The sequence below is a fragment of the Dreissena polymorpha genome, chromosome 2 (assembly GCF_020536995.1).
Source record: "Dreissena polymorpha isolate Duluth1 chromosome 2, UMN_Dpol_1.0, whole genome shotgun sequence".
Taxonomy (NCBI): Eukaryota; Metazoa; Mollusca; class Bivalvia; order Myida; family Dreissenidae; genus Dreissena; species Dreissena polymorpha.
In genome coordinates, this window is record NC_068356.1 from 643,321 (window position 1) to 670,812 (window position 27,492).

General features: G+C 36.6%; 1 protein-coding gene across 2 annotated transcripts; it reads right to left on the reverse strand.

Annotated features, from left to right (window-relative positions):
* Window positions 1-1,791: 1,791 nt before the first annotated feature.
* On the reverse strand, window positions 1,792-27,082 carry LOC127865564 (potassium voltage-gated channel protein Shaw-like). Of its 2 annotated transcripts, XM_052405410.1 has the most exons (7): window positions 26,951-27,082; window positions 20,443-20,595; window positions 10,233-10,343; window positions 9,731-9,848; window positions 8,906-9,058; window positions 3,975-4,121; window positions 1,792-3,563 (listed from the first exon to the last, which is right to left on the reverse strand). In XM_052405410.1, exons 2-7 carry the CDS (start codon window positions 20,508-20,510, stop codon window positions 2,487-2,489), a joined length of 1,674 nt encoding a protein of 557 aa, XP_052261370.1. In that variant the 5' UTR covers window positions 20,511-20,595; window positions 26,951-27,082; the 3' UTR covers window positions 1,792-2,486. The 2 variants fall into 2 exon arrangements, with proteins under 2 accessions (XP_052261370.1, XP_052261371.1); XM_052405411.1 differs by lacking the exons at window positions 20,443-20,595; window positions 26,951-27,082 and adding an exon at window positions 18,978-19,080.
* Window positions 27,083-27,492: the final 410 nt, after the last annotated feature.

Genomic DNA, 27,492 nt, shown 5'->3' on the forward strand with positions numbered 1-27,492 from the left:
AATTGTGTGACGCCGAACACCTCGCACCACGCACCTTTAAAGGACCTTTTTCACAGACGGTGTTTTTTTTAAAGTATGTAATGAAATCCTTAAAACAGCGAAACACCTTAAGTAGTACAAATGTTTAACTATACACTGAAGCGTCATACCTTGAACATGTACTCTCAAAAAAAAAAAAGAAAGTAATTGCGCTCATAACATGTCAGTTGCTTATTAAAAAACTATAACATAAATTTTGATAATTTTGTAAATGCATGCCATATTTTGTATTTATTTTTCCTGCGTAAAAGCAAACGGGTAAAACGTTATAAGAACTACACAATGTTCATTTTTAAGTGTCATTAGTTTACTTTTGGTTGGGCTGATTATATTACGTTCTCGTCGTATCGCTCACAAAAATTGCGTGCTTGTTTGTTCATTATGTTTGAATGTTGTTTTTTTAACTCAAATTAAAGTATATACACTAATATAAAGAGGGTCATGTGTTTTCAACAAATCCGCAGAGCTTCTTGTTCGATAATTACGTATTGTTGTATGCATTATAGCGTCTGTAGCCTAATTGTGATCGTTTCCTGTTCATTATACATCAAATATGTATAAAGGTTGTGCGCGAAACACGGGCGGTCCTGCCAGTGCGGACACAGACTGCCGGTCAAGTCCATGTTCCTGGTATGGTCGTGGACTGACGTGCATACCTGAATACTGGACTGCTGAGACTTCTTTGCGCTATCGTACTGTTTGTCAATCGAGACGGCGCCTCGCAAGTTGATTCAGGTGCAGGAAAAAAATCTTCATGGGCAAGTATGCCTGGAGGTATATAAGGGCTGGTTGATCGCCTCGCTGGACAATAATCACTGGCCAAAAACCTGGTTTATAGTCGGTTGCAATACCCGTGTTCATTAATTAAATAAGCTTTAAATAAGCTTAATAATAAACTTGCATCAGAAGGTAATTTCTGATAAAACAAATACAAATTTAACTCGACAAGAGTTTAACTACGAATACAAGTCTTGATAAATTGTTACGTATACACATTATTTTCGCGAGCAAGTAGTGTTCGATATTGGTTAACAAAATATCAAAATAAGACGCCCAATATCTCAACTGACTTTTATTGCGAGTTCGATAAAGTTGTCTTATGTCTTCGCCTATAGCCCCCACTCACGCAGTTCGCTTGTTTAAGTTTCGCGATTTAAACGAAACAATAGTGCCAACTATCAAAATGTATCCCATGTTTGTAACCACAAATGTAATGGTTTATTGCTTTATTACTTTGTTTGTTGGCACGTAATTCATAATCGTCGATGGTGCGGCATGTTGTTCTAACTAGTCGCCAGCGCAAGTTGGATGTATGTCATCATTTTTTCTGGATAACCATTTCCAGAAAATGTAACCGCATAACCGTATTTTAGTAGATCAACCGGTTAATCTCTTGCATCACGAGTTTACATTGATAAATCCAAACATCTGAACTAAAGCGTTGAAGTAAACAAACAGCAACTAAATAATAAATAAAGAAAAAAAAACAATACACCTGGAATCGAACCACTGACCCATGGAGTAAACGTGTAGCGCTCAAATCAGTCGACCATCCTTGCTCACAGACGAATATAAATATTTTATTCATAATATACGCAATCTTCGTAATGTAACAAAATATAACAATTACAAAAGACTTTTCCAAAATTAAACAATTGTAATGCTGTATAATTTTCAGATGACTAAATCGTTACAAGATGAAAATAACGGACATTTCAGAGCATGGTAAAAAACATAACTTCAACGAAAATGTGAAAATCTGAATCATTTGTTTAATTGTGTCAATGTATCGAAACGAAGACATTTACAAAACGAAACTATCGTAAAAAGATACTATCCAGTACATATACTTATTTTAAAAAAATACAGAATTTAACAAATGTTCCAGTGTTGTATGGTCTATATCCGGAGTATTGAGCTTTTGGTTTCAATATCGCGCTCTATAAACTAAATGTCGATACAAAATTCGTTAGGAACATTTCTATTTGTTATGTATTACATCTATTGTCAATATCACACATTTACTGTTAAATAGCACAGGGTTTAGTTTGATGAAACATCGAACACAAAATAAAGTTAACGAATAGTAACTTTTGATCCAGTTATTTGTTCAAATTGAATGGTAATACTCAAAACAATTTGTTTATTGTAAGAATAACATTATGTGTGCAATCACATACTTCGCAAAGGTTGTATAAGCAAACTTCTAATAATTTAAATATTCATGATGTCGAAATCAAACAGACTTACAACCTAACCGGCCGTTAATATTGACACTCAGCGTGCCAGTAAAGAAATAAGTTAGTCATCTTCTTTAGAGTACCGACCGCTCTTTTGTTCTCAGTTCGTGCATTTATTCATAATATCCCTCCCATTTGACGGACTCTTTCCGTGTCAAACAAATAACCACTCAATAGCATGTTGCAATACCGCTATATCGGGTGCACTTACTCTGTTAACACATTAAGTTCAGTATTTACTCCTGTCTGAAGTAACGCCTCCTCTTCCTTGGATTTCGTCGTGGTTTTCACATGGTTTATATCATTCCCTTTAATTTTGTCATGATCCGTTGCCTGTGCATTCTCTTTCAAGAAAACGTTCCCCATGTAATTCACACTGTCAATATTTTCACTATTACATTGTCCATTGGTTTCGGCGAACTTCCTTTTATCTTCCTGTGCAGCCTTGTATTCCTTTTCAAACTTATCCATGTGCATTGCGAACTGGATGTGTCTGTAGTAGAGCATGAAATTGTTCACGAGACTGGGCACGGTAAAACCGATCATCAATACCCCAGCCATCGCGCAAAACGAGCCCACAATCTTACCCAGGACCGTCACCGGGTACATGTCACCATAGCCGACTGTTGTCATGGTGATGAGCGCCCACCAGAAGCCCGCGGGAATGCTGACGAATGTCGTCTGATCATCCACGAAATAGACAAGGCTCGAGAAGACGAGGATTCCCAAAGTCATAAACCAGAATAGTAACATGAACTCGCTAAAACTGGCCTTAAGGGTGTAAATGAGAATCCAGAGTCCTGCCGAGTGGCGAACCAGTCTGAAAATACGGAGAACTCGAACAACACGAATTATTGTGATGTAGCCTACTGCTTCCACACTCTCTTTGAGTTCAGGCTTTGCGTTGTATATTATTGTTTCTATTAGGTCAGGCAATATTGCGAGTAAGTCAATCACCGCTAGCAAGGAGGTGGCGTGCTTAAGTTTCTTAGGTGAAAACGTCAGCCTAGCAACGTACTCGATAATAAAATAAGAAAGACAAATTATGTCGATGATTTTCAAAGCTGGGTGTTTGGTTCTGGTAAGCTGTGTATCCGTTTCGTCACCTTGACTAGTCGATGATGTGTTGGATGACGTAATCACGTTGATTTCATCGCTGTTGTTTGATTGGTTGGCGGTTATTTGCACTTGATGCTGCGTGTAGTATTCAAATGGGTGCGTGGTTTCCGCCATAAATGAGAATATTGACAACACCACGAAGAGCAAAGACATGTAACCAAAGACCTATAAAATATAGTAAATACGTACAGCAACTCACCACATTTAAGAAGAATTATGATTTGTAAAACGTGGATACCACTAGTAATAAAAAGACGTATCAATAAAACAGACTTATAGAGTGCATTTTTGTATTCTATCTCCGGAAAGGAAGATATATACAAACTAATACAAACAATAATTCTGAAAAATGCTAAGAGATTTGTTTATTTAATAATGGTAAAACAAACTAGAAAGTAATAAAGCTTAAAGATGTAGACAAACTTCGTAACTGTGTACACGTAACTCGACAGTAATAATGGAAAACCTCATTCACGCGCGTTTCAGCGAGGAAAACGGGTTAATAAAAACATCACATTTGCCAATAATAAACTGTGATTTTTGTGTGAATGCAAGTAAATGATTAATGAGTGTTACCTTGGCACCCGTTGAGGAGTTAGTTCTGTTCATGAACCTCCAGACCCTGGGTCGCCATCGCTGCCAGAATGTGAGACCACTAGAGGCTCGGGTGTCACAAGGTAGCAGGTTAACCTTCCGGTCGTGCTCGAGTCGCTTAAGGGCGTCCTGAAACGGTCGGGCAATAAATGAACAGTTGGGAAGGGGTTGTACAGGCTGGACGGATATGTAAACATGCGGGGAGGGTATAAATCGGCTTGCAGACGAGCATAGTGTATCAGGCGAGCAGGGTAAAGTATAGCATGCGAGCGGAGTATATCGGGCGAGAAGAGTATATCGTGCGAGCAAAGTATATCATGCGAGCAGAGTATATAGGGCGAGCAGAGTATATCGGGCGAGCAGAGTATATCGGGCGAGCAGAGTATATCGGGCGAGCAGAGAATATCATGCAAGCAGAGTATATTGGGCGAGCAGAGTATATCGGGTAAGCAGAGTATATCGGGTAAGCAGAGTATATCAGGCGAGCAGAGTATATCGGGCGAGCAGAGTATATCGGGCGAGCAGAGAATATCGGGCGAGCAGATTATATCGGGCGAGCAGAGTATATCGTGCGAGCAGAGAATATCGGGCGATCAGAGTATATCGGGTAAGCAGAGTATATCGGGTAAGCAGAGTATATCGGGTAAGCAGAGTATATCGGGTAAGCAGAGTATATCGGGCGAGCAGAGCATATTGGGCGAGCAGCGAAAATGTCGTGCGAGCAGAGTATATTGGGCGAGCAGAGTATATCATGCGAGCAGAGTATATCGGGCGAGCAGGGTATATCGGGCGAGCAGAGTATGTCGGACGGAAGAGAATATCGTGCGAGCAGAGTATATCGGGCGAGCAGAGTTTGTCGGGCGAGCAGAGAATATCGTGCAAGCGGAGTATATCATGCGAGCAGAGTATATTGGGCGAGCGGGCGAGCAGAGTATATCGGGCGAGCAGAGTATATCGGGTAAGCAGAGTATATAGCATGAGAGCCGAGTATATCCGGCGAGTAGGGAGGGTATAGCATGCGAGAGGAGTTTTTCGGACAAACAAAGTAAAGCATGCGAGCAGATCATATGCGGCGCGCAGAGTATATCGTGCGAGCAGAGGATATCATGCAAGCAAAGTAAATTATGCGAGCAGACTATATCATGTTAGCAGAGTATATCATGTGAGCAAAGTATATCATGTGAGCAGAGTATATCATGCGAGCAAAGTATAGCATGCGAGCAGAGTATAGCATGCAAGCAAAGTATAGCATGCGATAAAAGTATAGCATGCGAGAAAAGTAAAGCATGATAGAAAAGTATAACATGCAAGCAAAGTTAGGCATACGGGCAGATGTTATAATGCGAGCAGAGTATATCGGGCGAGCAGAGCATATCATGCAAGCAGAGGATATCGGCCGAGCAAAGTATATCATGCGAGCAGATTATATCGGGAGAGCAAAGTATAACATGGGAATAGAGTATATCGGGCAAGCAGGGTATACAATGGGAGCAAAGTTTATCGGATGAGCAAATATTAGCATGCCTGTAGAGTATATCTTACTAGCAAAGTAAAGCGTGCGATCAAATTATATCGGGCGTGCAGAGTATATCGGACGAGCAAAGTATAGCATGCGAGCAGAGTATATCGGACTAGCAGATTATATCATGCGAGCAGAGTATATCGGGCGAGCAGATTATATCGGGCGAGCAGAGTTTATCATGCGAGCAGGGTATATACGGCGAGCAGAGTATACCATGTGAGTAGAGTTTATCGGGCGAGTAAAGAATAGCATGCGAGCAGAATATATTGGGCGAGCATGGTAAATCATGGGTGCACAGTATATCGGGCGAGCAAAGTATAGCATGCGTGTAGAGTATATCTTGCTAGTACCAGCAACGTATAGCATGCGAGCAAAGTATATCGGGCGAGCAGAGTATATCATGCGAGCAGAGTACAGTCGAAACTGACCTAATTGCCACCTGAGAATAACGGTCAGCTGCTGACAACGGTCAGTCTGGATTTCCTTCGACAAAAAACACTCTTTATTACACTTGAGAATAACGGTCACCTGTCCATTACGGCCAACGGCCACTTTACTCCACCATGAAATTCATGTTTAAACGGAAAACAACGGTCACGCGTAAGTTGTCTCCAGTCGCGAAAATTAAAAACACAGCACATCATTTGTCCGTCTATTTTGCGCGTAAATCATCTGATATTGGATATTGCCTTTGATAGTTCTATGACCGAAAGTCATGTTTGAACTGAAAACAACAACAACGCGTCAGTCGTTTCGAGTCGCAAAAATTAAGAACAAAACCGAATCAGGTGCACGTAACAATGAGAATGTGTATAAGTAGCAATTATCGGCTGCATTCATAACGACAAAGCATAAGCGCGTGACGAAGTCAATAAGTCTTTATAGCTGATAAGGTTTTATAACAAACATAATGCTTATAACAAGATTTTGGCTTCTTTTTCATTGAATTAGAACAATACATTTATACCGTACTGTTCATTTATGACAGCGAATCCGCTTTTATTATTTTTCGGACGTGACGTCAATAACACGCGACAATTTTTTTTTTAAATACAATCAAATGAATGTAATACGAACTGTTGGATTTACTACATGAACGTACTATCGGTTTATGACAGCGAATCCGCGTTTTAGACTTGTTCGGTCGTGACGTTGATAGCTAGTGACAAGCTTTATTTACAAATGAACGAGATGCATGAAAAAAACAATTATACTAGCGTTGATAAAGTCATTGATTTAGTTCAACAATATGAAATTAAATCAATTTATAAGATATCATTCTGTATTATTCAAAGTAAGTTAATTATGTTATTATGCTTAGTTATCGGCAATGAGCCTTTGGTTCGAACTGTATGCAAACGACTAGGTGTGGTAACGACAAAGCAATACTACCAACTAACTTACAATCTAAAAATTGTGATCCGAAAACAACGGTCACCTGTGGACAACGGTCACTTTGGTCATTTCCCTTGACTGACCGCTGTTCTCAGGTTTGACTGTATATCGGGCGAGTAAAGTATAGCGTGCGAGCAGAGTAAATCGGGCGAGCAGGGTATAGCATGTTAGCAAAGTATATCGGGCGAGCAAAGTATAGCATGCGTACAGAGTATATCGGGCGAGCAAAGTATAGCATGCGTGCAGAGTATATCTGAAGAGCAAAGTATAACATGAGAGCAGAGTATATAGGGCGAGCAGAGTATATTATGCGAGAAGAGTATATTGGGCGAGCAGGGTATATCATGCGAGTAGGGTAAAACATAATAGCAAAGTATAGCATGCGAGCAGAGTACACATATCGGGCGAGCAGAGTTTGTCATGCGAGCAGCGCATATGCGGCGAGAGAGTAAAGCATGTGAGCAGAGAATATCGGGCGAGCAGGGTATAACTGGCGAGCAGGGTATAACAAATTAGCAAAGTATATCATGCGCTCCGGGTATATAAGAATTGCCATTTCCTCGTACAAATTACGTGTTTTTCGTTGGCAAGCAAGGTCGCATTCACTTTTGCATTTGGCCTGCAGGAGTTCATATAAAATAAGTAAAGTGACGTCAAGTAGGAAAAAATATTAAAATGAAACGTTTTTCATAAAGAACAACGAAATGTTGTTGTTCACAAATATTTGAGATTACCAATTGACGAAAAGACCTGGCGATAACGACCTAGAAAACATAAAATGACAGTCATTTCTTCACTTTAAATATTATTTAACTTTATGTATGTTTAGGTTATTGACGCAATTAATTTGTAGGAATTATTCTTTTAATTTGCATAAAAAGATTATAATGCACGTGGGAAAGAAACGTAATCGACGAATCGATAAAGCTTAGAAAATGCTCCTTCAGCTCGCTGTGTCCATCTTCACACTGACAAGAAAAGATTCGAATGAAACATGACGCAACTTTAAAAAGTAATGTAGGTCTGAAGACTAGCACCGTTTTTTGATAATTTTTTTAGCTTTTAATTTTATTCAGCGTTAATGGCATAGTTGTTGTTAACTTTCATAGAAAATAATGAGCTTAATATTCATTTTACAGAACCTTGAATGCATTGTTAGCTGCAAGCTGTTCAAAATATGTTTATTTATATTTAAATAATTATAAGATGTTAAGTTCACTTAAATATGCGCCATACGTATAGGCCATTGGTAAGATTATCATAAATTAATTTAAATGAACAACAACTGATGCTAACAGCGCTAAAAAAGGCCAATATGATTAAACTAATTCAGTATATTATGTTTTAGGTAATTTATCTAAAGAGTCCAGTTATAATGTTATTATATTGATGGGAGAGAAAGAAGCAGGTGAACTAATAATAGCAGGTGCACCTGATTTAAACAGGCGGACATGGTATAAACAGGCGGACCTGATTTAAACAGGCGGACCAGATTTAAACAGGCGGACCTGATTTAAACAGGCGGACATCGTATACACAGTCTGGAAGGATAAAAACGCTCTGGATGGGCATTAAAAAGGGAAGTGGCAAACAAAACACGTAATGGTAGATTATAAAAGCGTGGACTTATAATAATAAATAAGGTCATGTATGCGGACAGGGTATAAACATTCTGGCCACGAATAAACATGCGGACATGGTATGAACTGAAGAGCATGACACACACATTTTGGCATAGTATAAATGGGCGGAACGGATAGAAAAAGACATGCACTATTTATTGCTAACACGTAAACAGACACGCAATATACAACTATGAGGGTCAAATAAACAGGCATAAATAAAATAAAATCTAATTGGTGAGTATAAGTTGTATTCCCCAAAAGAAACAAAAACAAATTCAATACAACAGTGATATATACGCGACAAGAAAGATACGTAAACATGTAAAAACCAATATTTATTTTATGGTAAATGGACGACTATCTAGTTAAACCTGCGCGGAGTTCCATTCGTTGTAGTTTATCCAGCAGCACTGTTCTATCTTGTACTGCTGCACTCCCCAAAACTCCAGCTCTATTTTGGCCGCTGGGCCGCAGACGAACGACGGTAGGTGCAACTCGCCCGTCCGCAGGTAGTTTAGGGTGGCCTGATAGTAGATAGGTGAGAAACGCATTGGGTGTGATAAATGTGACCTGGCATCGTAGAGTATTGTAGAATCTCAGAGGCTGTGGCAATGTGGTATGTCACAGTAGGGAATAGTGTGATACACTGAGAGTGATTAATGTGGTCTTGAACAGATGAGAAGGGTAGAATGTTTGTTAGTGTGACCTGCTACAGTATAGAATAGTACGTACACTCTAAGCGGATGTGCTAACTATGGTGTGACAAGGTAGACACGTGTAGAATTTCATTAGGAGTTCTAAAAGTGGTCTCATACAGTAGAGAAACGTAGAAACTACATAGGTGTGAAAATGTTACCCGATAGTGTAGAGAATAGGAGAATGGCAATTGGGTGTGACGATGTGACCTGCTACAGTACAGAAATGTTAAATCCCTGTTGGTGTGATTCAGGTGGTCCGATACGGTTGAAAAGCATAAAATATCAGAGAGTGGGAATTAACAAACCTGATATCGTAGAAAAGGTAAATCTCACCGTTATACAGGTGTCCCGATACAGTAAAGACTCGTAAAATCGCATTTGGTATCACTATGGAGATTCGACATAATAAAGAGACGTAGAAGTTCAGCAATATAATTTTAACTACTGATAATATAAATCAACATAAGATTACATTTTATTATTATAAATTATGCATACCAGAAACATGTTTGGGTCCCGGTCAAAGAAGTACTCCCCTCGTTCTTCATCATAGAATGCTTGCAGAAACTCTGCGTTACACAAGCGTGTGCGGGACCCGGCTGCATTCATCGTTTGTCTGGAACAGGTTTATTGCACGTGCACGCCATATTGACAAGTATAAGCATTAATACAATGGCTGTAGTATTTTTCTTTTTTACTAAATTTTATCTTACTTCATGACTTTGTTGATATTGTTGCAAAACAATTGTGTTATTATTGTTTTTCTAACATTCCAATAGGTCTATTAATTATTTTTTCAATCTTCAAAAAAACGTCACACCTGCGATTCCGTGAACTGATCGCAACAACTTTTTACACGATACTGTATGCACGTTGATAAGATTTTAACAATAGCCGGTCAATGGGTAAGGACGCACTGCTGAATGGAAATTAAAAAGCTTTCTTGAAAACGTAAAATGGATGTAAAGTAACTGCCGGGAGACTCTTTCAAGGTACTTACCTTAACGTCTGAAATCGCACACCTCCAACGTTAAAGGTCAAACATTCCCGGCCTTTCGTTCCCATGGCAGACAAGTCTATATCAGGCAATTTTATAGACTTGGTGCTGGATCTGAAAAAAATATGCATTATAAATATTAAGACGCATAAAGAATAAGCCGCATCGAGAAACTACATGAGCACGGTAACATTTCTTATGTTTATTTTCCCATTCTAATATCAATACAATAACAGATTTCCAATCGAGATCAAGAATACCCAATCTTTAACAAAAGTTATCCATGAAGAAGTAAATGAAAATTACTGCACATCTCCCATCCTGAAATTTATTTCGACGCACTCCGTCCTTTGATAAGGAACGTAAAGGAACTCTACCGACAAGAAAACTAACGCCACTCTTCATACAAGTATAACTCTTATTTAAGAAAGTAGGGTTATAGATTTTGTGCATGACACCTCTCCTCATTGATATCTTAACATCCATTAAATTTCATCTTTAATTCGTGTATAGTACCTGTGATATAGTCCTGTAAAGTAGCATCAGACATGTACATATGTACTAGGGTTATGTTTCTTGTGCATGGCACTTATTCTCATTGACAATTATACACCCATGAAATTTCATGTTGAAATCTTGTATTTATAGTTTCTGAGATAAAGCCCTGAAAAGTTACATCATATAAAAACAACAAAGGGCAATAACTCTTATTTAAGAAAGTGAAGGGTTGTGGTTCTTATGCATGGTTCTATAAATGAGATATAGCCCTGAAAAGTTACATCATAAAATAACAATAACAAGAAAGGGCAATAACCGTTATGTAAGAAAGTATACGGTTATGGTTCTCGTGCATTGATAATTATACACCCATGAAGTTTCATGTTAAAATCTTGTATAGTATCTGAGATATAGCCCTAGTTACATCATACAAAAACAACAAAGCGCAATAACTCTTATTTCAGAAAGCGACGGGTTATGGTTCTTGTGCATGGCACCTCTCCTCAGCTATATTTATACACCCATAAAGTTTCATGTTGAAAACTTATATTGAGTTTCTGAGATAAAGCACTGAAAAGTTTGTGAGTGACTGCAGTGACGGACAGACCAACGGTACGTTTAAGTATATTTAGCGTACCCGGGGTACATTAAAGTATACTTAAGAGTACACGGGGTACTTTAAAGCATTACCCGAGCCGAACCGACAATTACCAATCAAGCTTATTGACATATTAAATAAATGATGATAGTGGTAACTATGATTGTGTGAAATATAATACAATAGTTTTCCTGTATTGAGTGTACATGTGAATTAGCTAAAATAATGATAAAAACACCGATTGGGATTATACATTTCTGGAACTGAATTTGGTTCATAATCAGTTTTTAACTTTTTTAAGCTGAAATAATATATATATATATATATATATATATATATATATATATATATATATATATATATATTCTTAAATCAATGTTATATCTTTGTATTAAAAAACTGCAACACTCATGACTGTAAATTAGGCATTACCATATTTCTTTACAACGTAATGCATGTACATCATCGATATATATAAAATTTAAAACGAAAATCGTTTTAAAATTCAAATGTTTGCATGGTGTTAGAACTACTGTTTTGATATCTTTGTTGTGAACAATGTGTTTTAGTTCAACGTCCGAAAAAAAGATGTCCGAAAATAGTTGCAAGATGTTAAAACGCGAAATAAAGTTGAATTGAAACAACAATCTTTAATCGTCTTTAATCGCATCCAGTGAGCAGGTACGTTTAAGAATTCTATGTTCGTATAATGGACATTTTAGTTAGTGAGTGAACGTTGCACAATTCTATGTTCATGATTTGTCGCATTGATTGCGTGTATGAAAAAAATATAGAGCTTATTTCGAAATGCATTACGCTTTAAGCCCTTGAGAAAACATTTCTGTCAACAAAACATTTTCACAAGTGGTCAATTGCGTTCAAGTATACATGTACATGTATGAACAATACCTTAAGCAAAGTTCAACTACTTCCTTCGAAAGCAATTTGCAACTATATGTGTCTTGTTCTGAGAAAACTGGGCTAAATTCATGTGCGTAAAGTGTCGTCCCAGATTAGCTTGTGCAGGGACGACACTTTCCGCTTTAATGGTATTTTTAGTTTCAATGAAGTGAAACTACTGCACGGGCTAATCTGGGACGAAACTATACGCACATGCATTATGACCAGCTTTCACAGAATATGACACAAATTATCAAAGCAAACATGCTAGTATTATTTTGCTTTTAGTGTTATTAAAAGCTCTGATAAGTGTTACAACTTAGAAATGCGGCCCTTATAACTTATTTGGAAGTAATCGATTGATAATATATTGCGGTTGTATGGCTTTAAACAAACGGCAGATTTTACCTTGTTTTGGTGTACCCCATTAGTTACAAATAGTTAAATATTTTGTGTAATGTATGGATCCTTGCAATAATACTTATATTAGATAACGTGTCGTTCTTATGAGTGTTCCTTTAAATAAGAAATGGCATTCTTCACCGAGAACATTACCGATACCTTGCGAAGTTTTAACCCTTTCAGTGCGGGAACCGGATTTTGAAGGCCTTTGCAAACAGTTTGGATCCAGATGAGACGCCACAGAACGTGGCGTCTCATCAGGATCCAAACTGTTTGCTATTCTGATAGTGTTCTTTGAAAAAAATCGAAGAAAATACTAATTTTAGAAATTCAGCAGAAGACATTTTAGCAGACGACAAATTTCCCAGCATGCAAAGGGTTAATGCAATACATCTTGGAGACGGAAAAACTTTAACCTAGGTCTGCAATTTACAATTCCAGAAACACAATAATTTTTACCCTTGGTTAACTTATCTTTCTTCATCATTTTACCAATTTTGAAGAAAAATATAAGAGTGAAAGCGCATAGAGAGAATATAAAAGTTTAACAAAACCATGTACGTGACTTATCGCAATAAGTTAGTGTGGAAGTTGTACAGTTGAAAGTTGTATGGCATTGAATGAGTGGGAAGTTGTGCAACTGTTTATGCAGACCTTATCCATTTTCGTAATCATGAACGTTGTGCAGATTTATGTACGTGGTAAACCCCATCGAGTAAAAGTGCAAGTCGTACAGTTATATGTGCGTAGTACACCCCATCAAGTGAGTGTAAATTGTGTAGTTATATGTACGTGGTATATACCAATTGAATAAATGTGAAATATGTACAGTTTTATGTACGCGATATATAATGCATTTATTTTGTGAGGACGTTTTACAGATCTTTGTACGCAGCATATCGCATTGAGTGAGTTTGAAAGTCCAGAAGCTCTGTTATGTGGTATAAAGTATTGACTGAGTGTTAAAATTGTACACTTTTGTGTACTTGGTATAACTTATTAATCGAGCGCGAACGCTTAAAAGCTCTGTGTACGTTTATAACGTATTGAGAGAGTATGAAAGTCGAATAGTTCTGTTTGTGTGGTATATCGTATTGAATGTGAGTGAAAGTTGTTCAATTCTGTACACCTTGTATAACGTATTGAGAGAGTTTGAAAGTTGTATGCACATGATCAATCGCATTGAGTGAGTGCAAAAGTCGTATAGTTCTGTTTACCTGGTATATCGCGATAAGTGAGTGCGAAGTTTGCGAAGTTCTATGCAAGTGGTATATCACAGTGTGTGAGTGTGAAAGTCCAGTATACATGACATACTCCATTGAGTGTGAAAGTCGTAGAGTCCAGTGTACATGGCATACGCCATTGAGTAAGAAAGTCGTAGAGTCCAGTGTACATGGCATATGCCATTGAGTGTGAAAGTCGTAGAGTCCAATGTACATGGCATACGCCATTGAGAGTGAAAGTCGTAGAGTCCAGTGTACATGGCATACGCCATTGAGAGTGAAAGTCATAGAGTCCAGTGTACATAGCATACGCCATTGAGAGTGAAAGTCGTAGAGTCCAGTGTACATGGCATACGCCATTGAGAGTGAAAGTCGGAGAGTGCTATGTATAAAATTTGTGTAGTTTTCTGCACGAACAATATCACATTTAATTATTGTGAGAGTTGTACAGTTCCTTGTACGTGTGATCGCACTGATTTAAAGTTGTACAGTACTATAAACTGTGTATATTAGCAATTAGCAAGTGTGAGCATGTACATGTATGTACACCTGATATATTGACTGTTTGTGTTTGTGGACTTGTTTTAGTGCTTATTATTGATTCACCCGAACTGAACGGGTATGGTCATTTTAGGGGTTATTTGCAAAGTATAAAAGGTAAAGGTTTACTATGGTATGATCATGTGTTAGCGGTTGACACCAACCAGTAAGATAAAAAGCTGTTTAACAAATTATGCATGCGGCTGAAAAGGTCCTTAACCGTGAGAATATTAAATACCACATTTCCAAATATGCCACATAATTATGTGAATACGTGTCTTACACGAGACTTTGAATAATCTAAAAAAATATAAATATCAAACATCCGGATTGTGTTTTAACATAGGTCCAAATTATTGCTTGTTCACTCAGTTAAACACTTTTAGGAAGTTGTATTCTTATTGTAACACATTAAACTATTGTCTCTAATTGCATTTCAAGACAATATTGAATCTACATCAAGTTTAGGATTGTCTTTGTTTGTACTTCTTCTATTTTGGTATTAATCACTCGGGATTGTGGTTTAATTTCCTATTCATCAGAAGTCCTGATTATTTTTAACTGGCCAATGATATGTATTATTAACCAGTAAGATGATACCAGTATTAAAACAGCGAAAGCGGAAATAAACTGAGATTACGCATGGGCTAAAGTGATGAATTTGATCAATATAGATATAGGAAATGACAGCATAGTAGATCATTTATGCAAGTTTAATAGCTTTTTAAAAACAAGTATTCAAAACTGACATCAATATGACATTAAAACGCTGTCGATCAAACGTTTCTCGCGTATATCTAATTAATTTCTTGTGAAAGATTTCTATCAACACGTAAGTATGCTTGATTGACAACGTCTGCATGTTGCATTTGAATGACATCGCTTCGATTGCTCCGATGCTTGCGTCAGTTGAATAAGACGTATAGTTTCGTTTCAAATGTACGCACTTTAAATCGCGCATTCATTCCTTTGATATCATCGTTATAGGTGATTCATATCGAAGATGTGATATTCATACATTAATTGAAAGCCAAAATACGCTGTACGTGAGCGTCCGATCATTGATTTCTTTTTCGGACACGTTTAGTTATAACTCAAACACGAGCCAATAGGCAAACAATTAAATAACCTTGAAGTCGAAATACAATCATAATATAAAAAAAATCAAGTAATCCAAATGAAACCATTGAGAGCTGATAAGCCTCGCTCGACGTAAGAGCCTTTTTTACCGCTACCATGTTAGCATGTATTCGGGCCACGAATTGATTCAACGCTAAGTAGCAAGGTAATGCGATGTAAAAGCGAAAAATGATAGAAAGAGCGATACTGAGATGAACTGGTGAAAGCGCCATTAAGTTGCTACTTAATGATTAATAAGGTGTACATGGAGGGATATAGTAATATAGAGAAACATTAATATATTAGCGATACAGTGACGAAGAAATGAGACAGTGATGAAGAAACCATACAGTGGTGAAGTAGCGAGACGAATTAATTGATGAATGGTATTTATGGTATTTAGAGAACTGGGAAATGCTTCCCAATAACAAGGATAATGCAAACAAGAGAAAAGCCCATATATGCATTGTGGTCCTTGAGAAGCGACATCGACAGGCTAACCTATCGTTTACACTTCCATAAACAACTATCAGTTATAATAGATCACTATATATGCTATGCTAAGAGATCAAATAATTATACATATACCGCGGACAAAATTATTAAAATTGTACAGTATCAAATATGAGAAATATATAATAATATCAGGTGCGTGAAGTTGGCTCGCCTTTTTCAAACAGACTAATTATTCGGGTTAACAGATAATACAGATAATTACATCAGCAAATTAGAAACACAATTAAATGTACCTAGTGTTTTCACAAATGTTCAGGGCAATACAGTACTTAAATAAACTAGGGATGATAAAAATGTATGCTTTTAAGAAAGATTTCTTAATGACCACCTTTAAGACTGAATTTTATTATCAGCAGTAAACCGGTTTGTAGGATATTTCAAAGTTTGGCATCTAGGAAACTGATGGCTTTATTTTCTTGCCTCAAACCAAGATGGCCAGACCATATGCACACCCCAGTAACTTATTTTTAATCACTACAGACACATCATTAACATATACTACAAATAACAGAGGACCAGATCCAAGAATGGATAAGTGAGGAACACACATGAAATGTATACGGTTGCAGAAACATTACACGAATCATCAACCAATTGTCTGTTCGGTTAGAACGACCTAAACCAACTTAATTTATTTAGACTAAGGCCGGTCGCTTTAAGTTTCATCAGAAAAAAAAACCTGTTATGTAACTAACGCCCTTTTAGATTCAGTAGTAACATTTAATTTACATTTTGCTTTAAATTCGATATGTTAAGTTGATCTGTTGAACACGTATTTGTAGAAAATCTTTGCTCGGAAACCAGACTGGAAACCATTTATCAAGTTTTGTTTTTAAAATATTATCCAGCAGGGTCATGAGTAGCCCTTTCTATAATGTTTAAAATAGAAACATATCTGACTGATGCTTTGCAGTGATGAAGTTGCGATAGTGCTATGAAGTATCTAAATAATGATGAAGTAGCAATACAATTATGTTCCAGTGCTACATGTACATGAACGATGCAGCTATAAAGAAGCGACGCGTTGATGTTTAATATAGTAAACAATTGTTCAATATAGTAACCAAATAAGTTAACGATGCTGTTATTAAGTTACGGTGCAGTGATGAAGTAACGACGAGGTAGCTTCACAATACGAAAAAGTGCGATACTGTTTTGAAGAAGCGGTAAAGTGATGATCAGGTTGTTTTTAATAATAATAGAACGCACTTCATCAGTATAAGATCACTACAAGTACCTACTAGATAAACATTTGATATATTCTAGAAAACAAATGATCAATCCCTCTCTGCGTTAAAAACTCACTAGATCAATGACTTATCAAGATCAATTCCAGACCAAACTGCCAGCACATAATCACATATGCATGGACATCACACTTGCTTAATGTCTTATAATTTCTTTAACGCACTAGAGCAATAGAGGACATCTTCTATTTTGTACTTTTTAAATATTTGATCAATTCTAGAACGCTATTGCTCAATAGTTGATAACTTAAAGACCAAAGTTGATAAATATCTGATAAATTCAAGAAATCACTTGATTAATATATGATCCCTTCCCATCTAGAACGTGCTAGATGAATAAATGATCACTTCTAGAACGTAGTAGATAAGTAAATACACAATTCTAGAATATAATAGATCAATATATACTCACGCCTAGATAAAATTAGGTTAATAATGATCACTGCTATAATTCAATGTATAGATGACATGAAAAAGTCCGAACAGCCATTGTAAGTGCGACTTCAGTTCGGCTAGTACATCTCATATGTGAAAAAAACAGTGGTCGTGTGAAAGAACTAGTCATTAATTCATTTAAAACGTCTGTAACTAAAAACGTTATTGAAAATGAAATCAAGGCATTATGTTCACTGAAAAACGTGAATCGTCTGCAAGAATACGGAATTTTTGATGCTTGGGATGAGTCACTGATAGGGGTACCTTAGTTTCATGGCATTCTATAGGGATTTTAAGAAATACGGAATTGTTTTGTCTTCTCCTCTAAATATTTAAGGGAAAGATGCACTTGATGACTGGTTTCATTTCTAGAACGGACTCAATCAATATCTTATCAATGGTATAACGCACTAGATAGATATCTCTAAATTCTTCGCACGCACATTTTAATCTCAGCAGTCCTAGAACGACATAAATAAATAAATAGCTTATCATTTCTATAACGCAATAATTCAATATATCATTTTATCTAATTGCATTGGATTAATATAACATAATTGCCATAGCACATTTGATAAAATTTTCATGAATTATTCAACGCACTAAATCAATATCTCATCATTTCTAGAGCGCACTAGAACAAAATATAATTACTTCTCGGACGTACTTGATTATCCCTTCTAGACCGTGTTTGATTTTTATCTGATCACTTCTAAAAGGTACTCTGTCAATATATGATCACTCTTTGATAGTACTCGGTGAATATCGGATGACTTTTTTGAACGTACTCCATTAAAAGATTATCACTCATATACCGCACTAGATTAAGAGAAATATCACTTTATTTATTCCATCAGAACTACCCATTAACGCATAGCAGTCTGACTAACTAATAATTAAGTTACGTTATATGTATGGCTATAACTCATTTTTTGTTAAATTCAACTAAGATCATGGGGTTTTAAGGCCATTTTTCTTGTTATGAAGATAACCTTTGCTAGTACATTTTAAATCTCTGGAATCAGCTAATGCTGATTATACAGCATAACAAAAAAAACCAAAGATTATCAACCGCGCGCTTTATAAGGGACTTAAGCATTAGCTCCTTTTATCAATGATTAAACATTTCCACAATTTCGGAATGAATGGAGTTATAAGATTTGTAATTGAAAAAGCAAACACGATTTCTACCAGTAAAGGTGTGATAAGAAGATACTCTATAAGAACGACTCAAGCAATTAAAAAGCTATTAACATACTTAAACAGTTACCTATAAATAGCCAAATACATAGATCGATCCTAAAAATATTCCCAAGCAGTGAATAATACACGTCCATTTCATGATCATTAATAAATGAAATGCGAAATGTTACCGCTGATCACGTTTGATAGCGCTTTGAACTTTTCTGACATTCCGAAAGTGTTTTCTTTAGGGCATTAAGGTATGAATTCAAGTTGGTGTTGCCAAAACTAGGCATGTTTATATAAATTGCAGATGTTTAAGGCGTTCGAATGATGTGCCTAACATTTAGCAACTTTTTTATAAACACGAATACTAGAAATGCGAGATGAATTGCGAGACTTTGACAGATATCTGAGCTAGCGATGTCTCACGCGCTATGATTGGCTGCACGCGAGCAACCGGTACTTTCGTTCCACTGCACAAGTACAGTACATGCTACTATGCGGTATTACAGCGCTTGGCTGGACCGCTTCCTGTGATGAATGAAGGATTAGCATCTCCATAATAGACACACCGCGCGCGCGGGTATGCCGCGAAGTAAACCGAAAGGCAGGATCCTTGAATTTATAATTAGGAAATATCGCGATGCCATATTATACGCAAATACAAACTGGTATATACCTCATGCTTTTATATTAAACATAAGAATAATGAAACTCGAGAAGTTTCATGAATCATTTGAGCCTTGTTCTGAGAAAACTGGGGTTAATGCATGTGCGTAAAGTGTCGTCCCAGATTAGCCTGCGCAGTCCGCACAGGCTAATCAGGGACGACACTTTCCGCCTAAACTAGATTTTTGCTAAGAAGAGACTTTCTTTAAACATAAAATATCATAAAAGCGTTAAGTGTCTGCACAGGCTAATCTTGGACGACACTTTACGCACATACATTATGCTAATGCCAGTTTCGTCAGAACGCGTCTCATTGTGTCACATATTTGAGCCTGTCACTGTCACTGGCCTACAGAAAAGTATTTGGACCGTACTCTGTGGAAATGGGGTAAATTGCGTGTGCGTAAAGTGTCCTCAAAGATTAGCCTGTCTAGTCCGCACCAGGCTAATCAGTGACCACACTATCCGCCGATACTGGATTTTTGTTAAGAAAATACTTCCTTTAAACAGAAAATACCATAAAAGCGGAAAGTGTCATCCCTGATTAGCATGTGCGGACTGCACACACTAAATCGGACGACACTTTACGCTCATTCAGTAAACCGCCTTTTCACAGAGCGATGCTCATTTGTTCAAATACTACACAATCCAAACAAATCATACATGCTGGGATAACATGAGCCGCGTTCTGTGAAAAATGGGCTTAATGCTTGTGCGAAAAGTGTCATCCCAGATTAGCCTGTTCAGTTTGTACAGGCTAATTAGGGCGACACTTTCCGCTTTTATGGTATTTTTAGTGTAAAGGAAGTCCCTCCTTACCGAAGTGTAACATTTGCACTTAGCTATATAATTAAAGCCAAGACATGATGACCACGTGTTACCTTTTAATTCCGGTCAACATGTGTCCCTGGTAGAGTGACTGACTCGGGGTTGGTCTAGATCCCCTCATTTTTGCTTCGCATCCGCTCAATGTCGCAGTGAAATCCGACGGTTATGTTAGAACTCAAAATGCTCTAGTCGCTTGATGTTCATTGCTACAAATAGAGGATTTCATTTGTAACGTATTAATGCTTCGAGTGGTATTAAGGCTTATGTTTAAACTCATAGATAACTTTTCACTAGGGCATTGTTCGCACGTACAGTCATAATGCTTTGATGTTTTTTTGTTTATTTCCGAATGTCAGAATAACGAGATGTCAACGAGTAACGAGACCTAAACATATTGCAAATATTTCAAATCGAGGCAGTGTTATACAGTTTACACTGTGGAACAATACAAACCTGGGCCCGTATTCACCAAACAATTCTTAGACTTAAGTCTAAGAATAAAGTAAATTCTTTAAATTAGAATATTCAAGAATTTCTTGAATTTTGAGTCGAACTCTGCAGTTGAAATCTCTATCTATATTATTCTTTATACAGAACATTTTGTTAATGACATAATCACCAGTGGAGGCCTGTATATGCTCAAACACTGAACACATTTTTCTTGGATCTAAGTCTATTCTTTATTCTTAAGTCTACGAATCGGTTGGTGAATACGGGCCCAGGAATACCCGTGTTGCTGCTCTCTCCGGGGCTATTTGTTGACATTCAGATGTCGTCAGACACTGAATAATGTTCAGCACCTTTTCGGATGGAGGTATTGCTAAAGTATGAATACTGATAATGAACATTTAGGTTGTTATTTAAACTTTTTGAACAGGAGCGTTCGCAATAGGACGGGGTATCAGCACAAATAAGAATGTTGATCATTTGTCTTTGTTTGGTGTATAGTTTGGCGTTTGTATTCTTTAGGTTTTATTTGTATTATAAAAAACTCTGCACGCTATAACAATTGCCTTAATGCTAACGAATATTTGTTTCTTTTCAATGTTAAGATAACCTTTTGTTTTTTGGCTGTGTTTTCTTTGACTTTCGGCCAAAGCCTCGCTTACAAACAAAATGCATTAAACCTTAAATAAACAAGATGTGTTTGTGAAACACTATGTCCCCCACATATTTGACCTTTGACCTTGAAGGATGACCTTGACCTTGACCATTAACCACTCAAAATGTGCAGCTCTATGAGATACACGTGCATGTCAAATATCAAGTTGCCATCTTCAATATTGCAAAAGTTATGGCCAATGTTGAAGTTTGACGCAAACAAAACAACAAACCAACAAACAGAAAGGGCAAAAACAATATGTCACCCAGTATAGACTGGGTCACATAAAAAAGTATGCAAATACAATTATTGTCAGATCGAGTAGTTCTTGACGCAATATCGCTTACTTCATCAATTTACCTGAGAAAAAAGGGTCGTAAAGCATTGTAAGTGTTGTCACCATACGCACCACACACAGGCTTTAAAATAATCATTTCGTTAAATTACAAATGTAAGAGAATACTATATCTACATATAAAGGCTATATTTACATGACATTAAAGTACGTACATATTACCACAGAATTGACTACAATCCTACTACAGTTTTGATTGTTACGCAATACGTAAGTAACGCAAGGAACAACAACTCTGTTTAAGCTCGTCCTGTGCACGTGTTCTGATGTATCGACCCACCTTAAGCGTGAACATACTTTAATTAAATCGTTTTGACAACAGTATTATCGGTAAATAAGTTGTTTTTTTCTACACTTTCAATGCAGTCTGTAGTATTTATTGGTAAATAAAAGGATCCGTGGAAGCCCGTTACATGCAAGTTTAAAATTTAATGAGTTTGCGCCTGACATATTTATCTACTGGATTAGAATAATAAAACTCGCAAAATAAACGCACCGGTATTTACATGATGTTGTAACAACTTGAAGTTAACGATTGGAAAAAATACGGCTTTCTTCGGTTGTTAGCAGAATTTGCGTTCGAGCGAAACACGCATTTTTAGTTGTTCGCTTGCGAACAAGTAAGGTTAAGAGCAAGTTTTGCAAGTCGGTCTGCTCTTAACTACGCTAAGAACGATAACCACCGCATCTGCCTGTGCACAGTGATTAGTTAAAACAACTTGAAGTTAACGATTGGAAAAAATACGGCTTTCTTCGGTTGTTAGCAGAATCTGCGTTCGAGCGAAACACGCATTTTTAGTTCTTCGCTTGCAAACAAGTAAGGTTAAGAGCAAGTTTTGCAAGTCGGTCTGCTCTTAACTACGCCAAGAACGATAACCACCGCATCTGCCTGTGCACATTGATTATTTTAAACAACTTGAAGTTAACGATTGGAAAAACATACGGCTTTCTTTGGTTGTTAGCAGAATCTGCGTTCGAGCGAAACACGCATTTTTAGTTGTTCGCTTGCGAACAAGTAAGGTTAAGAGCAAGTTTTGCAAGTCGGTGTGCTCTTAACTACGCTAAGAACGATAACCACCGCATATGCCTTTGCACACTGATTAGCCTGTTTATACTTCACCACTGGTACACTGTAGACAGTATGTCATCAATAGTGTTTAACAGCTTGTGCGACGACATTGGCCAGTTTGTTTGAAATCTGTACATATTGGCTACGTTCAGGAAAAAAAGGGCTTAATGAAGTCAAATAAGTGGTGTTCTGTGCACACTGATTAGCCTGTGCAGTGCGCACACGCTAATCAAGGACGACACTTTCTGATTTTATGGTGTGTTTCGTTTAAAAGCTAGTCGCTGGTACTGGGATGAAGCTTAAAGTATCTTTTCTATTAATGATTTGAAAAAAAGTGATAATAACTTCAAAGTGACCTCGCTGACAAGGCAAATAAACAACATCTCTTTTAAATCAAATAAACAACCAATGCGTTATCCGTGCTCATACAATGAGAAATATATTTATACTTTATATAAGCAATCCTCGTAGTATGAAAAAATATAACGACAACAACAGAACTCTCAAAATTATTAAATCGTTTAATTTTGTCAATGTACCAAAACGTGAACAGGTCCTTTAAATGTCTTCAGACTTGCAAATTGAATAAGTTCAATACACTGTCAGATCTTACACCATGACATGTTTAGTGGTTGCCTGATAGCCTGGGACCAACAGATTTAAGCCCAGGAAACTCAATTTCAAAAGTTGGTTACATTTGGGCTAAAAAGCAGGGCAACTAGCTTTTTCAAAGCTTAAAACAACTCAATCCAATTAAACATAGAATACAAATTGGCGACTGTGGATCAATGCGGTCTAGGAAATGATTCAATTCCGGCTAACAACAATTCATAATGTATTAAAAGTCTGCCATATTGGCAAGTTGTTGTTCAATCATTTAAAGAAAATAAAAAAGTATTTGATACACAGAACACAACATGTACATGATTCTAGGCTTTTTTTATTCTTTAGCAAGGCATCCAAAATTCTAAAGATGGTGGCCAGTTCAGAAACCAATTGCGAAAAAAGAGAGATATATTGTTGTTATTTTGTCTAAGTTATCTCTATTACATAACTATGAGGATAAATAGTGCACCCACATCTCGACCTGTGCTTTAAGACACACTCTTTATACATTTGAACGGGTTGTGTTCATTTCAAACTTGCGATATAAAAAGCTATAACATAATTTTGGTCACTGAGTTGCGTCTAAGATTATGCAATAGCGAACATCTTCAGTCCCTTAAGCGCTTTGATTTATTTTGATGCGAGTATACATTTGGAGACTTTTCTAACGCAACACTTTTCAAACATGAATATATCAGTAATGAGTTAAGATTTTGATTTAAAATTGCACATGTGATCATTTAAATATATTTTGTGCAAGATTACGATAAAATCATACATTCATGGCAATTGAGCGCTTTTGTACGTGGCGTGGGCGTGGTTTAATCTTTTTGCACATGAAAATGGTGAAACGCGATATGATTCTTATTTTATTTTAATTTCTTTATTTTAGGCGGGATGATACACCAGGAAAACATAAAATTAATTTAACAACCAATACGTCCTGTATACTATTTCAGGAGCGCAACAGCGCAGTCGGCATAATGCAGACTACCTTCCCCAGTTGCTGAAGCATCCGATCGTCACGGATGAATAATAATCGTTTGCTTACACATACTGTAGTCAAATGATCTATATACCATTTTAAATCAAACTACTCATAATTTAGATATTTAAGTTTGAACAATGCTGCGTTCGAAAAGTCATCAAGTGTAGTACAATGCTATATATCTCAAATTTATGTTAAATTTCATCATTCAAGGTGGGTTTTTACACCAGGAAAACATAATTATATAACCAATTTGGCTAATATGAATATTTTTTAGCGAAATGTAGCAAGCCGGTTGGTCATTAAGACTTGTAAGTAAATGCGTTTTACTTTTCACATTATTATTTAAAGATGTACGATTTTGAGAATTTTACTTTTTCAGTGATTTTTTTAATTTGTTCTGTTTGATATTTTAATGTTGATCAATTTCAATTACTAGTAAATTTACATGAAGTATTATATATGTGTTGAGTTAGTCGGAGTCCAAATTTCAACAAAATCCTTTCTTTTATAAGGGAGCTTTGTTGATTTGAGTACGTTATACGTTAGCAAAGTCTCCAAGTGTATAAAATGTTTAAAAAAAATCACAACATATAGATGGTTGATGAATAAAATACTCGAAAACTAGCAAACAAGGTAAGAAGGAGCGGTACCATAACACTTAAGTTTTGCTTGTTCTTTAAACACTGTCATTCATGTTTTCTGTTCTGTTCTATCGTGTTTATACGATATGTGTAAATACAAATACGGATAAACGTCTCGGCATCTGTTAAAACATGGCTGTTAGTTATGAAGTGAGCAACATTTTATATATAGTACAGTTTATATGAGATTGGTTGAAGATAAAGGAATACAGTTCTAACATTGAAATCGAATATACATGCTTGAAACCTTTTGCATAATGATCCAAATGTCTCTTTAACAACGGCGCAAATGTCAGTTTAAGAATGTGATGACGCAAATGTCACGTTAACAACGAAGCTTCATTTTATGTATACGTGTTTGTATTAAGCCTTGTGAAATTAAGAATGTCGAAGTTTGAATATTGCTTGTAGTAGTTATTTGCTTAATAATTAAAATATCTTCAAGTATTAATATAAATGATTCTTTAAATGCACAGACACGTTCCGGTTTATATTTTTGCATGAATATTTGCACTAAGTTTATTATTTCAAATGTTTAATTCTTTACAATAATCATACTTCCATTTAAGATATTGTTGACATCTCAACTGAATTGGTTTGCGGATGATACTTTTATATCATTTTCGTTATAGGAATAAGAAACTTTGCTGTAGGAAAGATTATGTTTCATAAGTGTGTTGATTACACTTTAGTCGCGCTTTTGAAAAACCGGGCTTAATGCATGCGCGTACAGCGAAGTCCCATATTAGCCTACGCAGCCCGCACAGGTTAATCTGTGACTTCACTTCCCGCCAAGATTGCATTTTCGTTAAGAAGAGAAATCTTTAAGAATAATCATTACAGCGGAAAGTATTGTCCCTGATTAGCACTTGCGGACTGCACAGGCTAATTTAAAATGACACTTGACACAAATGCATTAAAACCGTTTTTTTAGAGCGCGTCTCGTATAAGTATGTTACTGGAAAAACGCACTTAGACAAATTAATTCATGGTCATTTATATTCTTAATTAATGATATATTATGTGAAAACTTGAGATATTAAAACAGCGAAAACCACACTCTCTGTCAATACAACACACTTATATTTGGTTTCATAAGTTCATATTATTGATACAAAATGGACCCGTGTCATACTGTATTTATGCAAAAAGAACAGCAGGTTACCGTGGCGTAGGGGATTTGGTGTCTGCCTATCGGTTCGTTCCCCACTGTGAGAGCGTTCTTAACGAAACTTTAAACAGCCTTCTCTAGATCTCCCACATTGACACCTAAAGTACTGGTTCTAGTCTCAGGAAATGGACTCGAGAGTGTATCAAATACGAATTCGAGCTGAATTAAATAGGTTTAAACTAAATGAAAGAGCACGGCGCATAATATATACGAAAAATTGACGAGTGTGATAATAATCTCGTCGAAATAAATAGCCAGACTTATTGTGTTTCAAAAGGGAAGAGGACTACGACAACGAGCGATGCATGGTATTGTAATGCGCATGGGGGGGGGTGGAGGGGTCGGGTTTGGGTTAGCCTTAACCCTAGCCTTAACCCTAACCCCCCTACCCTAACCTAATCATAACCCAGGCTTATCTCCCCTAATACCATGTCTCGCTCGTTGTCGTTGTCCTCTTCCCGTTTCAAAATGTCTTACTTTTAATGACTTGAAGTATGTTGATAATCAATTAATTAGACCAAACACGTAACGCGAGCAATCCATCATTAAATCAAACAGATAAACCACGCATACATTGAGATAAAAACAATATATAAATCCGTATCAAAATGTTTGTAATCACCTACCATGTGGTAATTAGGAATAAACTCCACATTGTGGCATCCAAATAGATATCGATCTGTTTTATATGCAACAACCCATGTAAAAAGATATTGTTTTGTGTTAATCCGCCATTGTTTATGTGAAATCTATCTTAGGGAATGTTAAACCTAGGATGGCAATCTGCGCTTACATAGTGTAGAGGTTTGTTCAAATTTCAAGTTTGAATATTCTGAGACAAAAGAGGGTATGGTTTTACTATAGTCGAAATTATGATTTAAGTATTGAAAAGTCAAAAACGCAATAACAGAGACATCAGCTCATTTTCGTTCATGCCGCAGAATAAAGTGGTTACGTGTGAAGTTTGCAATATTTATTGGCTGCATTTTAACAAAAAAGAATATTGTTTAAAGTGTATATAGATCAAAACATATAAATATTGACTGATTTCAATAACCAGTTCAGAAACACTTCGCTTATGTGAATTCTTAAATTCGATGAGGAAAAATATAAATACAGGCTTCTATATGGAAATCGAACAAAACGTTCCACGTGAATTACGTAAATA

Coding starts and splice junctions, on each gene's coding strand:
- LOC127865564 (XM_052405410.1), bottom strand. CDS start 20,510: ATGAGGGGATCTAGACCAACCCCGAGTCAGTCACTCTACCAGGGACAC. Junction 9,059..9,730: donor GGGACCCAAACATGTTTCTG/GTATGCATAATT, acceptor ATCTACTATCAG/GCCACCCTAAACTACCTGCG. Junction 3,564..3,974: donor ACTCCTCAACGGGTGCCAAG/GTAACACTCATT, acceptor TATATTTTATAG/GTCTTTGGTTACATGTCTTT.